At 40.2% G+C, this 17,511-nt stretch overlaps 1 protein-coding gene and 1 long non-coding RNA gene across 6 annotated transcripts in view; one reads left to right on the top strand and one right to left on the bottom strand.

Annotated features, from left to right (window-relative positions):
- LOC146870586 (copine-8-like) overlaps positions 1–17,511 on the top strand; it is a 1,950,277-nt gene that overhangs the window by 830,380 nt on the left and 1,102,386 nt on the right. Inside the window, exon 7 of the mRNA XM_085643269.1 lies at positions 16,716–16,757. Coding sequence (XP_085499395.1) covers positions 16,716–16,757 — 42 coding nt within the window. The remainder of the gene's footprint in view (positions 1–16,715; positions 16,758–17,511) is intronic.
- LOC146870589 (uncharacterized) overlaps positions 1–17,511 on the bottom strand; it is a 449,760-nt gene that overhangs the window by 383,335 nt on the left and 48,914 nt on the right. The gene's annotated exons all lie outside the window — the stretch shown is intronic.

The raw sequence follows: 17,511 nt of genomic DNA, 5'->3' as shown, positions 1-17,511 counted from the left end.
TGTTCTTTTCGATTAATTATTTCCTGATGCCATTCTCTTGACCCCTGTGTTTTGAGGAATTGTTGCTCGTGTGACCTGAAAAAAAACATCAAGAAATGTGCAGACAGGCTGGTGCATCTGACAGGCAGGTATGAATGGGAGCTGAGAAAGACACAACTGTGAACTTCTTATATCCTAAGTGACAGCATTGACGGCAGCCTGACAGCATAGAATATTTCCCATACTAATGCCTTTCTTCTATCAATGGAAACTCTCCAGAGTCTTAAGAAATTCAATCTTGGAAGCTTTCTGTTCTGCAAACAATTTCTGTTGTCAAAGAGGCAGGAAACCTCCCGAGGCTTTAATTAACTAATTTTGTGGAATGCTGTGACACACACACTGGAACATATAGGTTGTAGGGTCCTTCTGGTTGAGGCCAAGATGACTTTCTGTCTAGGGACTGCAGCATGCGCATTAAGGACAGCATGAGTGCACACCACAACTACTTCATTGTCTTCACACCTCCACGTCACCTAGATTCGCCAGACTTTTCTACTGAACTAAATATGGTTCTCAGCCAGCATTCATGCCACACCATAGATCATGTCTACCAGGAAACATGGGCTCTCCCGTTCAGCCCCAGATCATGACAAAAGAGAGGGACAGTTTAACACTGAGAAGCCAATCACCAGAGTTGGATTTTCCCTTGAGGCATCGCTGCTGCAGCTCACCTATCCTATCCTGGAGATCATTGCCTATCGCGTTGCGTTATCCTGTCTATTATCATGATTTCAGACCCGAGACAGCATGTTACACCCATACCCTCGTCCCCATCCTAAACGGAGACTTATATTGTCAAGTACTAATACGTTTTCTGCTCTCACCTTAAAAGTAGCCCATATAATATATGGCAACATGCTGAATGTGAAGGCTATTGACATAAACCCTTTATTTAGTGAAGGGCTGATGTTGACCTAGGCTAGAATGTCTCTTGAACCCAAAGGTGTATAGGGTCAAAACAGCAAGGTCTACAGTGCATCGGTGCCAATAATATCTCAGCAAGAGGTTTACCACATCGCACAGGGCGGCGCGTCCAGCAATGATACTCTTCTATTTCTGAGTTCACCCATGTGCAGACTCTTTCTTTCGGCTGATATTGTGTTCTTGCTCTGAATGTGATAGGTCGAGAGTGACACAGTTTTCTGATGACGAAGAGAGCGGCAGTAGCAGCGGTGCCGCAAGGTCCTCAGTGGTGTAAGTGCGGAAGCTGAGAAATAGCAGGCGCTCTCCCCACAATAGTGAGGCCCTTATTTCACCAATAAGGAATAAGGGGGCAAAGGAGACGTCGGCTATTTTGCTGGATATAAAAGCGGAGTCTCTTTTTTTTATTAAGGCGGGAAGCTCAACAGGTTAAGGTAGAAGTTTGTTTACAAATCCCAGCAAAACAGGCAATAACACAAGACAGGCGCACGCAGCAATTAAAAGCTGCTAGGGAAATGCTATGAAGGGAATTCTAATTGGAAATTGATAAAATTGTTAATGAAGAATCTAGACACATTAATGATGAATTACTTAAAATATTGCAAAACAGTGTTGCTCATGCCTTAAAAATTTGCAATGAAGTGTATTTTCCTGATGCAGGCTAGCTCCTGCGGGGCCTTTTTTCACAAGAGGTGCCCCCATGAGCACTTTCGGAGACAGCATAAGAGAAGCATCGCTCCTGGGTCTCCTCAGTCTGAGAGATAGAGCACCTCTTCTTTGCAAAAGAGGCTCCGAGGGGATCCATAACATACATATCATTCAGTGCTTGGCTTAATTATGTGCTTTTTAAAGTAGTAAATCTCTCTATACTCATTTTTTAACTTTGTTTATTAGGTGTATTGCTGCCTGCCTGGCAGAACCTCTTTTTGCTGTAAAAAGAGGTATTGGGTCGTTTCCTGGTGGCTAAGTGACTGGTGCTTCTGCTGGAGCAGAGTTTTCAGTTTGAAAATTCTGGGGCTTTTGAAGCTCTGGCATGTCTATTCGTTGTACTAATTTATTAATAATTAATAATTAATTATTTGTCTTGTGCAAGTGCGTTTATATTAATCAATCCGTTTGTCCTAACAAGAGAAGAGAGAGTTACACGTGGGTGTGCATAAATGTGCTGTTTTAAAAATAACATGCATGTTTTCATGTTTAAACGTTGCTATGTGCTGTTTATTTTTTAGCACAAAACGCTTTCCGAATTAATGCTTTTCTATGTTGCAAGTGCTAGATAAATGCATACACATAAGGGTATTAGTGGGGTTAACACTGTTTAATCACTATGCTGTGGTAACGTTGTTTTGTCTCTTTTAATTAAGATGGTCTATTGAGGCCTATGTTGGCCTAAGAAAAGATGGCCGACTTGTGAGCCTGGCTGTGATTTATAATATGAAAACTGAGACGAGGGAGACCCCTGCTGGAAATGGTCCTGAAGCTAACTGACCATGGTCCTTGCTTGAAAAACTTTCCATGAGGACAGCAGCAGTTTTTGGGAAGTCTCCAAGTGAAGTGAAAGTGTCCTTGGCAGCCTTGGGAAACAAAGGAGCCTTAGAGAGAAGCTCTGAACTGTGGCTCGATGGCCGAGGAGAAGCAGGATTAATATGATACATGTTTTATTTTCTTGGTTCCTGTTCCGTAGTCTTCATTATGTGTACTTTTCCTGAGCGGAGATTCTCAAATGTAGCGATGTTACATCCTTTCCTTCTCGCTCTGCTCAGCAAGTCCGGCGGACATTATAGTTTTTTTTATGTTCCCAATGTATCTTTCTATTGTTTAGAAACTATAAGAGATGTTAGCCTAGAGAGGGTCTTTGCCACTTGCCATTTTGCCTTTGCCGCGTACCGAATCTGTGTTGCTGAGGATTGATGCTGAAGGGACTTCGTCTTGAGAGACATTTACCGAGAGACTTGTCCTGACCCGTTCTGACATTTAGCTAGAATAGGTAACTATGAGAAATGATTTACTCTGATTGATTTTCTTTGACTAATTTTAGATAAAGCAATATAATTTTAAACATGGTGTTGGATATTCTTTCTTGTCAATTATTGGGTTTGCATTATTGATTATTGTTGTATATATTGTATAGATTATGCTTAGGGACAGTCACAAAAACCAGGTCTTATCGACCTCGGTATAGATGCAGGGTGTTTAGGAGTTTTCCTTCCACAGGTTTATTGCTGGTAGAGTATTTGAGCGTATGTTAGTGAAATGGGCCCTAGCGTATGATGTATGCATGTGCGTGTAACTGTGAGATTACTTTATTCGTGGTAGTGGGAATATTATACACACCCTGATCTCTATCAATTTCCTGGTAGCAGAGGATGGTTTTTGATGATTGTCTTGATCTGATAAGATTGTTTTTATTGATTATTGATTAATGTTGGTATATGTACTAATACTATATGTTGGAGTCGTAATGTTGAGTTATATGTAGTGCTTCTGGAACTTGGAAGCTGTAGCAGTTCCGTAGTAGGGCAGAGGGAAGTATATGCTGCTCTCGGGAAAGACGGAATTGGGGAATAACGTGTGACAATTGAAGTTGCGCGTCACATTGTCTGGGTTCGGAATCAGTGACATCGTCGTATGTTACTATTAGATATTTCTGGTATATAAGGAGTGTGTATGATAGTGAAGGTTATCTGTGAAACTCTGGTCTTAAGTCCCAGGGATCCGTAAGGATTTCCGTTAAAGCTTATCGCGGGAGAAGTAATAGGTATTCTCTGAGCTTATTTGAAGAACTGGGCAAAGAAAGCTTGCTTAGTTGATGTATGTTATAATTCTGTAGTGGAGCAGATTGTCTGTTCTCGGGAAGCAGGATTCTGTGTGTATGTACTATATTTCCTTTGTATGAATGTGCGTGAATGTTTGTACATTTAGTTGATTGTAAGACTCTTTGGACAAGTCCTAGAGGAAACAGTTAATGAATGTATGTTAGTAGGGCAGAGTATTAGAAGTGCTACTGTGTCAATGAAAGGTTTCTTATGAAATAGACTCTCTTTTACTATTCTGTGGTTAGCGAAGCAGACAATGGAGATGTTTTTATGTTGTAACTAATAGATTTTGTAGAAAATTTTGACACGAAGTCTACTGAAAGGATTTTGTAAAGGAGGGGTAGACGAGTGACAGAAGACAGGAGACAAACTGCAGCGACTGTTGACGTCAGAAAGACCGCGCTCTGATTGGATGGTAGATCAGAATAGTGCTCGCGCTAGGATTGGTGCGTTAGTGTGAGCCGCGCAAGGATTGGTAGGGCTATTTAGTGACGTAGACGTTCCAGGATTGGTGCGTTAGTGTGAGTCGCGCTGCAATTGGTTGAAAAATCGTATTGTATATTTATAATACGGAAAGAGTAGAGAGTTCTTTGTAAACGCTAAAATGTATTACCAAGAAGAGAAAAAGAAGGAGACATTTTTTGGTAAAATTAAAAAGTGGTTTAGCAAGGATAAAGATGTTAAAACAAGAGAGGGTGAGTTGTTACCTCCATCGAAAACACCTGCATCCTTTATGGCTGCAAGACATGGGTTTCATACCTGTATATGGTTGGAGAATTGGGTTAGGTATACTAAAGAAGATGGTGTTCTAGCATTTCCAGAACATGGTTCATTTAATCTGGCCGTGTTGAGAAATTTACGGGAAAAGATGTTATGTCTTGACCCGAAACCGAGACCTACACAGTTCGAGGCTTTAGTGGAATGGGAAGAAGAAGTACATGAGAGAGAAAAACAAAGATCTGGAGGGTATTATAGGTATATGTTTGGGAGGAGACATGATCGTGAGACTCATCATGATCGAATGAAAAGGTGGCGAGATGTTAGTATGTCAGAGGGATTATATCCGATGAGAACAGTTGAAGGAGGAGCAGAAAGGGATCCTGAGTCAGAAATAAGAAAATATGGAGTTAATGAGTATGAGGATGAGGTCTTGAATGACATGATTTACAAAAGACCACCTCCATATAGACCAGAACCGGACAAAAGTACACCAGTTGTTTCTCCGATAAGAGATACAGTTTGTGTTAGTGAGACAGAAAATGAGACACCTGAGGTAAGGAGTGATCATTACCTTGATGAGAATGCCAGACAATTAGCCAGAACTACAACAGAGTTGACAGAGAAAATTAGGGAGTTAACGAAGAATCTAGAAGCTGTTACAGTGCCTGTAACAATAGGTCCAGTTATGCCTGTGTTTGACAAACAGAGGACAGGTGAGAATGGACTGGTGATTCCATATGTTGGGAATAATCTGACAAATTCAGTTGGTCCTTCAGGAGATTCAAGCAAAAGAGCAGAAAAAAGAGACTTGAGACAATCAAGACATGACACATGTAGTGAAATATTGGATGCTAGTGAAGCTAGTTGTTCAGGGATGCCAATTTTAGAACCGCAAAAGAGAGTGGTTCCAGTGAGAAAAACTGCTGAAATAACAGTTGATGATTTGAATGATTGGATGAAGGTTCTACAGAAAAAGGATAAAGATTCACAAGTAATTGATGTAGCTAAGTTATGTGTAGAACTAGAAGAGCTTGTCACAGGAACAGTTCCAACAGAGATTCTGAAGAGTCATCATGATGGTGAACTAATGTTTATGTGCAAGAGTGTTACCTGGAGAGCAAGAAATACACATGACAGGCTAAGAGCAATAGCAAATGAACAGGGAGTTGACATTGATAAAGTGAAAGCTTTACAAAGAACTTACAGGATGGATTTTACAGAAAAGGACATTGAAAATTTGAATGCTACTGGTAGAACAGGACAGATTAAGGAAATGGTAGCATTATTGCGAAGATGGGGTGATGTAGAAAAGTGGAAGGATAGGTGGTACAAGAAAAGGGATGAGGCTGAAGATAGAACAACTTATTCAGCATTTCCAGTGAGAGAAAAGGAGAAACCAGTGGATAATTATCCTATGAGAGAAATACCTGGAGGAGGATATGTACATGTTCCATGGACCAGACAGGATATTTTATCATTTACGAATGATTTCCCTCGATTGAGAGAAAAGCCCGTCGAGTGGTATAGGCAGGTAGATAGGTTTGTGAAATTGTCAAAAGTGCTGTGGGTTGACCTGAATAGTCTGTTTGATATAATTGTTCCAGCAGACTTGTGGACTGAGTGTAAAGTAGTTGTGAGTTGGCCTACTGAGGAATATCGAAGAGACCCAAGAACAGGGGCACCAGATCCAGAGGTAATGAGGAAGTATGATCAGGTGATGGTATACCTGAAGAGTAAAGTACCTGCAAAAGAGACAGACTGGGTAAAGATAGATCGAACACAACAGGAAGCGAAAGAATCAGTTCATGCTTTTTACGAGAGGCTGATACTGGCATTTAAACAATTCAGTGGGGATGAACACCTGGGTGACAAAGATTTGAGTCATTTTGTATACAGATTTGTATATGGCCTTAGACCTGAAATTGGTGAGAGAATTCGTGAGCACACAGTGGATTGGCAGAGTAAGAAAGTAGATGAGATCCTGAGGCATGCAAAATACTTCAGTGATGAAATTGAAGCAAAACAAAGAAAGCTGAAAGAGAAAGCAATGTGGGCACAAGTAAAAGTTGCAGAGAGACAGGAAGCACAGTTAGTGGAACAGGCGAATAATCCAGGAAATAATGCAGGGAATAGACCTAGATATGCAGGGAAAGGAAAAGGAAGTCTTGAGGAAGCGAAGAAAAAGTTTCCTTGTCACAACTGTGGCCAATTGGGGCATTGGAGATCGGAGTGTCCTAATCCACCATTAGTAAATAATGAGAACAAATCCTTAAATCAACAGGTGCAGAACGAAGGAAATAATCAACAGCAGCAACAACAGAAAGTTGTGAGACAGCAGAGTCAAGAGCCAAAACCGCCCTTGCCGCAGAATAGAGGGTTACAAAAGTATAATCAGGATTCAGGATTCTACAATGATGAGCAGGTAAACAAACCAAGACGTTCTAACAAGGTACAGCAGTACTTGTTAAAGAGTGAAGGGAGTGAGTCTGAGGGTGATTATTGACGGTGCCGAGGAGAGGAAGAAGAGTGCATACTTGGTGCAACTCTAGAAATAGACCAGGCAGGACCATTTGTGGATGGGAAAATAAATGAAGAGAGTGTTACTTTTTTGGTAGACACAGGTGCGACAAGATCAACTGTCAGGTCAACAGATGTTAGAAATCTTCCTCTCTCGGATGAAGCAATCCAAGTAGTTGGTGTAGCCAATACACAAATCAAAACACGTCTTACTGAACCTGTAAGAGTACAGATAGGGACATTTTCAGACATGCACAGATTCATTGTCTGTGACACGAGTCCAGTGAACCTATTGGGTAGGGACTTGTTGTGCAAAATGAACTGCACAATTTTCTGTACACCGGATGGAATAGCCTTTGAGACACCAGATGAAGATGTTTTGTACCGAGTGACTCTAGAAAATAGAGAAAGTGAGTTAATTGGTGCATTTGCTGTGTTTAATCCGGAGGATTTGCCTCAAGAGCTGAGAGACACAGTGAAAAGGATAGTTTGGGATTTTACTGGAGAGGATGTGGGATTGATGAATAATGTAGATCCAGTGAAAATTGCAGTAAAAGAGGGAATTACATATCCTAACATTCCTCAATACAAAATGACACCAGAAATAATTGAAGGGATAACTCCTATAATTGAGAAAATGATTCAGCAAGGAGTCCTGAGAGAACTACTGAGTAGTCCGTGTAATTCACCGATAATGGGACTAAAAAAGCCCAATGGGAAATTTAGGATCGTACAGGATTTGAGAAAAGTTAATCAAATTGTGGTGGCATGTTGTCCTATTGTGCCAAATCCATCAGTGATCCTGTATCAAATTCCACATGATGCTGAGTGGTATACAGTGATTGATTTGTGTCATGCGTTCTTTTCAATTCCATTGCATCATGATAGCCAGCCGATTTTTGCATTTAGGTTTGGCCAGCGTATCTTAGCATGGTGTCGAATCCCACAGGGGTATACGGAGAGTCCTTCGATATTCAATCAGTTATTGAAGAAATCGTTGGAAAGTTTGATCATGCCCGAGAGTTCAGTGCTAGTGCAGTACATTGATGACCTACTGGTGGCATCAAAGACACGTGAAGCTTGTGAAGTAGATACCATAGCTTTACTGAATCATCTGGCAGATGGAGGGTTAAAGGTATCTCCAGCTAAATTACAGTTTTGCAAGAAAGAGGTGCATTATCTTGGACACAATATTGAAAAGGGTCTGAGAAAAGTGACTACTGACAGGATCAGAATAATCAGAGAAATGAAAGCCCCAAAAACCCAGAGAGAAGTGAGAATGTTCCTGGGTATGGTGGGTTATTGTCGTCAGTGGATAATTAATTTTTCCTTGATAGCAAAGCCACTGATTAAACTGACAAAAAGTGAATTGACGGATCCATTGGATCTAGATGCAGAACAAATGGCAGCATTTGAAGAGCTCAAAAGTAAAATGTGTGAGGCTCCAGCTTTGGGTATGCCTGACTATGAAAAAGAATTTGAGCTGTACTGCAGTGAAAGAAATGGATGTGCACTTTCAGTGTTAATTCAGAAACATGGTTTACTGAGAAGGCCTATTGCGTACTTCTCATCGACACTTGACCCTGTAGCTGTGGGTTTACCAGGTTGTCTGAAATCTGTGGCTGCAACATGCAGGAGTCTGGAACAGAGTGAGGGAATCATAATGGGATATCCTGTAAGGGTATTCGTACCTCACAATGTGGCAATTCTTTTGACAAGAAGCAGAACTCAGTACATGTCACATAGTCGATTGACTAAATATGAAAAAGTGATTCTGGGAGCATCAAATGTGACTCTTGAGAGATGTGTAAATGTGAATCCAGCGACACTTTTACCAGATATTGAAAATGTGGGTGTGAAGATGGAAGATGATCATGATTGTTTGGATGTGCTTGAGTACTGTACAAAACCAAGACCAGACATAAGGGATCTACCCTTGAATGAGAGTGATCATGTGTTGTTTGTGGATGGATCATGCCTGAGAAATGATGATGGTGTGCTATGTGCAGCATATGCGGTATGCAAAGTTTCAGAGGTCATGGAAGCATCACCATTGAAAGGAGTGAAATCTGCGCAAGTTGCTGAATTGATAGCATTGACAAAAGCTTGCGAAATTGGGAAAGATTTGAGGACGACTGTATTGACTGATAGTCAGTATGGATTTGGAGTGGTGCATGATTTTGGCCAACTTTGGCTACAAAGAGGTTTCTTGACATCGAGTGGAACTCCGATAAAGAATGCTGAAATGATTGGTAAATTGCTTGAGGCGATACAGCTGCCTAAGGAGTTAGCAGTTGTAAAATGTGCTGCCCATGGACTAGGGGAGGATTTTATAACGGTCGGAAACCGTTATGCGAACGATGTTGCACAATATTGTGCCAAAACAAATCAGTCCATCAACAGGGACAGAGAAGGGGAAATGTCTTTACTCTCTGTGATGTTTACTAATGTCTTAGAAACCTGGGATGAAGTGAAACAGTTGCAAGATGAGGTAGGAGAGGAAGAGAAAAAAGATTGGATTAAGGCAGGATGTGCTCCAAGAGACACAGACCATGTTTGGGTCTACAGAGATGGCAGACCAGTGATGCCCAACTCCATCTTGTCGTCAATGGCAAGGATGTATCATGGCCAGGGACATTTGGGGAGGGACGCGATGGTTAGGTCGTTCAAGCAAACCTGGTACAATGCAAAGTTCAGGACAATTGCAGAAAGCATCTGTCAGAGGTGTTTAGTTTGTCAGCAATTTAACACTGGGAAAAAGACAGTGGTGAGTCTGGGGACAATAGGCAGAGAAGGAGGTCCTTTTACAAGAATGCAGATTGATTTCATTGAAATGCCCCAAGTAAACAGACTGAGGTATGTTCTAGTGGTAGTCTGTTTGTTTTCAAGGTGGGTGGAAGCTTACCCGACTAGAAGAAATGATGGATTAACAGTGGCAAAGTTACTGTTAAGGGAGTTGATTCCTAGGTACGGGTTTCCAGTAACAGTTGAGTCTGATAGAGGTGGACATTTTCAAAATGAGCTTATGGCTTTAATTTGTGAGGCATTGAAAATACAGCAGAAGCTACATTGTGCATACCGACCGGAGGCTTCTGGTGTGGTTGAGCAGATTAATGGCACAATCAAGAATAGAATTGGAAAAATGTGCTTAGCTACTGGCATGAAATGGCCAGATGTTTTACCTCTAGTTCTGATGACTATGAGATCTACTCCAGATAGAACTACTGGTTTGAGTCCGCACGAGATAATCATGGGACGTGCAATGCGCCATGCATTCGTGCCTGTCAATAAATTGGTGACAATAACTGATGACATGATTTTGGATTACTGTAAAGGCCTGGCTGACGCAGTTCATTCTGTGTTTCACCAGGTTGGAGAAGAAGCTACCACACTTGAGAAGAAGCAAGCCCATGATCTGAGTCCAGGAGACTGGGTGAGGATAAAAGTTCACAGAAGAAGAAATTGCTTGATTCCAAGGTGGGGAAGGCCGAGACAAGTTATTCTGACTACGACGACTGCAGTAAAGTGTGCTGGAGTGAAGCACTGGGTACATGCAAGTCATACTCTGAGAGTTCCAAACCCAAAAGAAGGAACTGGTAAAGAGTATTTTGAAGAGTCAGATTCCAGTGATGATGAAGATACAGAATCAGTGGGGAAAGAAGTAGGAAAAGCTTTGAATGAACCACTGCGAGTATCAGAGAAGAGATCGAATTCTGTAAAAGAGCCTGGAGTTTCAAACAGCAGTGAAGGAAAAAGAAAAGAAAAGAGAAATCACACAGAGACTACTCCTGAATCAGAAGAGGAGGAGATTGAAGAACCACTTGAGATTATACTTGAAGAAGTAGGGTCAGAAGAATATAGAGAGGGACAGATTGCGGAAGACCCCCGAGGAGGTGTAGGGAACATTTTTGATGAGCCAGGTGAAGGGACAAGTAGACAGCAAGAAGATTGCGTGTCGGAGATCCGAGGAGGGACAGGAGTAAGGAAGTCTCAAACAGTGGTGAAAAAATCTGTGGAAAAAAAGAGAGCTGCTGGAAAACGGAAACAAGAGGCACTTGAAACAGATGATGAAGATGAACAAACAGAGGGTCGAGTTCTGTGAAAGAGAACTTGGATTGGAGAAAGAAGTAATAAAGAAATAAAGCCGAAAAAGGTGTTAAGAGGAGATCGTTGGCCTAACAACAGAGTTAAGAGGCTGAGATACAAAATAATAAGAGCAAATACATCGAAAGCTGAACAAGTGAATGAAGTTTCGAGTCAAAGTTCAAAAGCTGAAGGAGAAGAATCAAAGGAGTCAAACGAACCAGTAGAAATAAAAAGAGTAAGAAGACCCAACCAAAAGTACAGATCGCCGGAATGGTCTTATGTGGCACTGTCTGAAGGAGGGAAAGAAGAAGCAGTGACTCGAGATAATCCGGAAGAGATCTTGAGAGAAGTGGTTGAGGAAGATACTGGTGAAATTCTGAAAGTACTCTTGACTGACATTGGAGAAGAGTCGAGTACTGAGGATTTTGATGTTGGAGATCTAATACAATTTGATGTTGAAGAAATTGAAGTGAAGAATGACAAGTATCCAAACTGAATAAAGGAAGGATTCACTTGGATTAAGTGAACGAAGAGATCATTTGGATAAACTGAAAGCTGAAGAATTACTGAAGAATTGGAAAAGTTTAAACAGTAGTGGAGTAGTAGAGGCTAAACTAAAATGGCTAACATAGAGGATAATAGAAATAGATGTGCCTTCTTTAAGAGGTGGTGTAGGATGTGCTGCTGCTGTACTGGATTATTAATGCTTCTATGGGGTGTTTTAGTTTTATTAGTTACTTTTAAAGTAGAGTTTGAGATGCATACAGAGAATGTGACAAATGTAGAGAAGAATTCACAAAAAGTAGTTCCAATTAGAATTAGTAATACTTACATACACAAAGATAGGTCAATTAATAACTTTTCTAGTAATGTTTTTTCGAAACTGTTATATGAATATGTGAAGACAATGGAAGTAAGGGATTGCTACGTCTGTATGCAATTACCTGCATCCGTTTCAGAGGGTGTTACTTATCATCATTTACCAGCTACATATGGTATTTCCTGTAGTATTTTAAGTAGTGTTTTTTATTTATTAGGGAAAGTAGATTATAAGATGTCTAACAGAGATAGTATTTTTGGGCATTTGCCAATGAACAAAGAGCTGAATCCAGCTAAAGAAGCTAACACTTTTGGTGAGATTTTTATTGAAGAAAAAGGATTAACATTAGATTACATTTTTAAGAATAATTTAACTTGCAGTTTGAAAGGAGAGGAAAAAGCTTTCCTGGATATGGTAGAAGAAAGGAGATTGAACATGCATGAGGAAGCAGGAAAATATAAAGTGAGTGAGACAATTTGGGACATTGAGATGGGAAAGGAGTTGAAGAATGGGGCTAGTCCAACTTTAGCTCTAGATGCACCACAGAAGGGTAAACTTTGTATTACGAGAAGGAAATCCCAATATGATACATATTTTGTCGGGACTAGTGAGTGCCATGATACATACTTCATTGCAACAGGTTGGGGTTTCAGAGGTGGAGAAGATACAATTTTTCCAGGAGTATATTATGTTTGTGGGAATAAGGCTTATTACAAGTTGTCTGACCATTGGTATGGCACGTGTTATGTGGGCCTAGTGTTTCCAAAGATTTTTCATATAGATAAAATAACAGATGTAGAACATATTAACTTACTAATGCGTTTTAAGAGAGAAACTTGGTCTGAAATAGTGGGTGATATTTTTGGGGTTTTGATTCCAGCAGTGGGAATTTCTTTGAATGCTTATGGAATTCGGAAACTGTCCACAGTGGTTGATCGCTTATCGACAAATACCGCTGGAGGGTTTCTTTTGGTAAATACGGAATTAAGTGCTGTACGTGCCATGTCTATGCAAAATCGACTTGCCCTTGATATTCTATTGGCCAAGGAGGGTGGAGTCTGTGGAATGCTGAAAGTTCAACATTGTTGCACTTAAATTCCAGACGAAAGCAAAGACCTGAAGGTCTATATCAAAAATATTACTGATTTGCATGAAGAATTAGTACCACTTGAAGCTGAAAGTTTATGGACTAAAATAGCTAATAAAATGATAGCTGTTAAGGATTTTATTGCAAAAATAGGTAGTACTATTATAGGTAGAATACTGTTTCCTTTAACTTGTATAATTGTTGCTTTATTGATAATAAGATTGGTGTGTGTGTGTTGTAAAAACAGGGGAGGGAGGAGGAAATTGAATAATGAAAAGAAAAACGAGAGGTTGAAAAGAGAACCTTAAGAGATTGAACTAGAAGAATTGAGGGAGAGTGTTTACTTAGAGACAAAGAGGGATGATGAAAGAGTGACTGGTGTCTAATGTTGTGTAAAGGGGAAAAGACATTTCCGATTTCTCCTAAAATGGGACTAAATTTTCACTAATTTTTTTTTTGGTTTTATTTGGTGATAAAATCACCAAAGGGGGGATTGCTGGAGCAGAGTTTTCAGTTTGAAAATTCTGGGGCTTTTGAAGCTCTGGCATGTCTATTCGTTGTACTAATTTATTAATAATTAATAATTAATTATTTGTCTTGTGCAAGTGCGTTTATATTAATCAATCCGTGTGTCCTAACAAGAGAAGAGAGAGTTACACGTGGGTGTGCATAAATGTGCTGTTTTAAAAATAACTTGCATGTTTTCATGTTTAAACGTTGCTATGTGCTGTTTATTTTTGAGCACAAAACGCTTTCCGAATTAATGCTTTTCTATGTTGCAAGTGCTAGATAAATGCATACACATAAGGGTATTAGTGGGGTTAACACTGTTTAATCACTATGCTGTGGTAACGTTGTTTTGTCTCTTTTAATTAAGATGGTCTATTGAGGCCTATGTTGGCCTAAGAAAAGATGGCCGACTTGTGAGCCTGGCTGTGATTTATAATATGAAAACTGTGACGAGGGAGACCCCTGCTGGAAATGGTCCTGAAGCTAACTGACCATGGTCCTTGCTTGAAAAACTTTCCATGAGGACAGCAGCAGTTTTTGGGAAGTCTCCAAGTGAAGTGAAAGTGTCCTTGGCAGCCTTGGGAAACAAAGGAGCCTTAGAGAGAAGCTCTGAACTGTGGCTCGATGGCCGAGGAGAAGCAGGATTAATATGATACATGTTTTATTTTCTTGGTTCCTGTTCCGTAGTCTTCATTATGTGTACTTTTCCTGAGCGGAGATTCTCAAATGTAGCGATGTTACATCCTTTCCTTCTCGCTCTGCTCAGCAAGTCCGGCGGACATTATAGTTTTTTTTATGTTCCCAATGTATCTTTCTATTGTTTAGAAACTATAAGAGATGTTAGCCTAGAGAGGGTCTTTGCCACTTGCCATTTTGCCTTTGCCGCGTACCGAATCTGTGTTGCTGAGGATTGATGCTGAAGGGACTTCGTCTTGAGAGACATTTACCGAGAGACTTGTCCTGACCCGTTCTGACATTTAGCTAGAATAGGTAACTATGAGAAATGATTTACTCTGATTGATTTTCTTTGACTAATTTTAGATAAAGCAATATAATTTTAAACATGGTGTTGGATATTCTTTCTTGTCAATTATTGGGTTTGCATTATTGATTATTGTTGTATATATTGTATAGATTATGCTTAGGGACAGTCACAAAAACCAGGTCTTATCGACCTCGGTATAGATGCAGGGTGTTTAGGAGTTTTCCTTCCACAGGTTTATTGCTGGTAGAGTATTTGAGCGTATGTTAGTGAAATGGGCCCTAGCGTATGATGTATGCATGTGCGTGTAACTGTGAGATTACTTTATTCGTGGTAGTGGGAATATTATACACACCCTGATCTCTATCAATTTCATCAAGGCACAAATATTTCAAATGCTATTTTGCTGGATTTCTAAAGCTACAGTTGGCGACAAAATAATTGCAGTTTTCCCGAGTTACATAGAATATAAAACTTTACACAATAGTTTAGCATGTGTTCATTGTTCTTCTTTTAATCTACAAAAATTAACCTCTAAAATCCCCTTTTCGTTCTTTTGCATAAAACATTGCTGGCTGTGCAAGTCATCAAAGACGGCATACATTTTAGAAATCCTTTCCCAGAATGCAAAGCAGTCAGTAAAGTAGCAAGCAGGAGGACATAACAGAATTCATAAAAAAACAAGTTTGAGGAAATGGTTTTGGAACTACCATGGCAGCAAAGGACGCACCTACGAATATCTTCAGTAATATCTTTTCAGGGAGATTGTGGTTGGTCTGCGAAGATAGAATAACCCGTGTTGTTCAGTGAGGGGAGGAATGAATTTGATTTTTTTTTTTTTTAGAGTTGTTGAAGATTGGACCTGACCATCCTGTTGAGATCTAATGATGACTCACCGACCATCACGGGCACTGATACCAGTTCAGAAAGGTGTTGTGACAAAGGCGTCTCATCTTGCTGAGCATTCTGAGGTTATGCTTTAACGTGGCAGTAATGATCGAATAACTCAGACAGACACTCAGGGGACACTGCAAGAACCACTGTTTATTCAGGCGTTGAGCCTTCAGTTTAATATGTGCAATCTATTAACAACAAATGAATATTTTGGATTTATTAGAAAGGACTATGAACCGAGATCACAGAGCACACACCTTGTAAATTCAGCTCCAGAAAGTTGAAATAATTTTGTTGCCAACTGTAGGACATCTTTATCAATGCTCTGAAATTGTCTATCCCGACAAAAATAAGTACTGCTCCATAACCTGTTACACAGCCTATTGGGTTTCCTTCACAAAAAAGAGAGTGCACTTCTTTTTTAAAATAGACTACCTCAGCAGCATCTATAAGCACATTATAAAGCACTCTGCCTACCTCAGTAAATTTTGAAATGCATCATCTTCCTTATGTGACAGGACAGCTCTTTTGTTATCTCATTACACATGAGCATCTCTTAGAACTGCTAGAACGCTCTGTGCTCCCGACAGGACTTGTGCTTTATAATTGGTGCACAAATTTGATTTTCATTCATTTTAGTTTTAGGTTTTAACTAATTTCTTTGCAGTCTTTCCACGCTGAAGTTGATAAGAGTAGCTGCCTTTTGATCCATAATTGCCTTCTGGACTCTACTGGACTATTTTTCTTTTTGTTTTCTTGTGGCTAGTTTTAATTCCTTGATTTGGAGTCTGACTTTCTCTGCTTGGTGTTTTGTTCATAACTAAGCACTGATATGCTGTTCTTTTGTAGAGACTCTTTTTCTGTTTCTAGATTTTTTTTACTCCTCTGTTCTCCATGCTTGTTTCTTTTCAGGCATTTGTTTTAGAAGTCTTTTTCCGGGCTATGTTTTTCATGGCAGGTGTTTTTTTGGTGTACATTTATATTCTGTTGTAGTTCTGTTTCCTAAACGGTGTTCCTTGTCAGCCGCATGTCTGAGGGAGTAGAAATCCTGTTGTGGCCATTTTGATGTTTATAAATAGTGTTAAAAGTTGTAATTCACTTGTGCGCTTAGAAGCAGCCGTTTCCCAGAATGCTTACTCTCTCAGGTGGCTGCTCACCTTTTGGACCTGCGAGAAGCCATTGCTTGGAATCCGATTACAAATCATGTGTGCCATGCAGAGCCATATTCCAGAATTCATTATCAGGTGGTGATTTCATAGCCATTCAGGGGCTTTCTTCATGTAGGTTTTTTTTTATCTCACCCAATGTCTGTTTCCTTCTCAGGACAATCAAGGTGGAGGTGTACGACTGGGACCGTGATGGCAGGTAAGCAGACAATCTATTGGCATCTCATCTTCATCACTCCCCCCTCCTCAGGTTGAGATTACAGTGTGTTATCGGTTATCACCATCTTGCATATTGTGAACAATGGAGCATGATGGGAATGGAGATTTGGTGTCTTTAGTAAAGACCCTGATTGACATTCACAATAAGGTAAAGAATCAAGCCTGAAATTAGAATCTCTAGAGTGGGGCAAACTTCCAATTTGTAAGTAATCTTTGAGGCAACTAGTCACACCGGAGCCTCATAAATTCATGTTCAAGACATAGAGCATCACCTGAGCGCCCATTAAACAGGAGACATTTACCCATTAATGAATTGAAGGGCAGGAAAGATATCAATTTATAGCTTGGTTCATACTCTTCTCTTTTTAACCGTTGCAGCACTATGATCTTACACAAGGAGTTCTCTAGGCTGTGCAAAACACTTGTGTCAGCACTCTTTTGCCAGTGGGAGTTCAATGGGGATAAGTGACAGATGACTTGACTGTGAACCACAGCCACTCCATGCCCAGAGTACACCAATGTTAACCTACTATTGCCTGTCCTTAACAATACCATCACACCTACCTTGTTGCATCTTGTACCTGCCTCTTGTATTTATTGAAAGCATCCAGCTATACTAACTTTCCCTCCAACCCAGAGTCATTGAATAAAAGACAACAAACCATAGGGCATGCTTGACTTACATAATGCAATCGGATGCTGTTAGAAATGGGGGTCTCTAGTTGGCAATGGCT

This window comes from Triturus cristatus, chromosome 1_1 (assembly GCF_964204655.1).
Source record: "Triturus cristatus chromosome 1_1, aTriCri1.1, whole genome shotgun sequence".
Taxonomy (NCBI): Eukaryota; Metazoa; Chordata; class Amphibia; order Caudata; family Salamandridae; genus Triturus; species Triturus cristatus.
The sequence above is the reverse complement of the archived record's forward strand: the minus strand, read 5'-3'. Positions and strand labels throughout refer to the sequence as shown.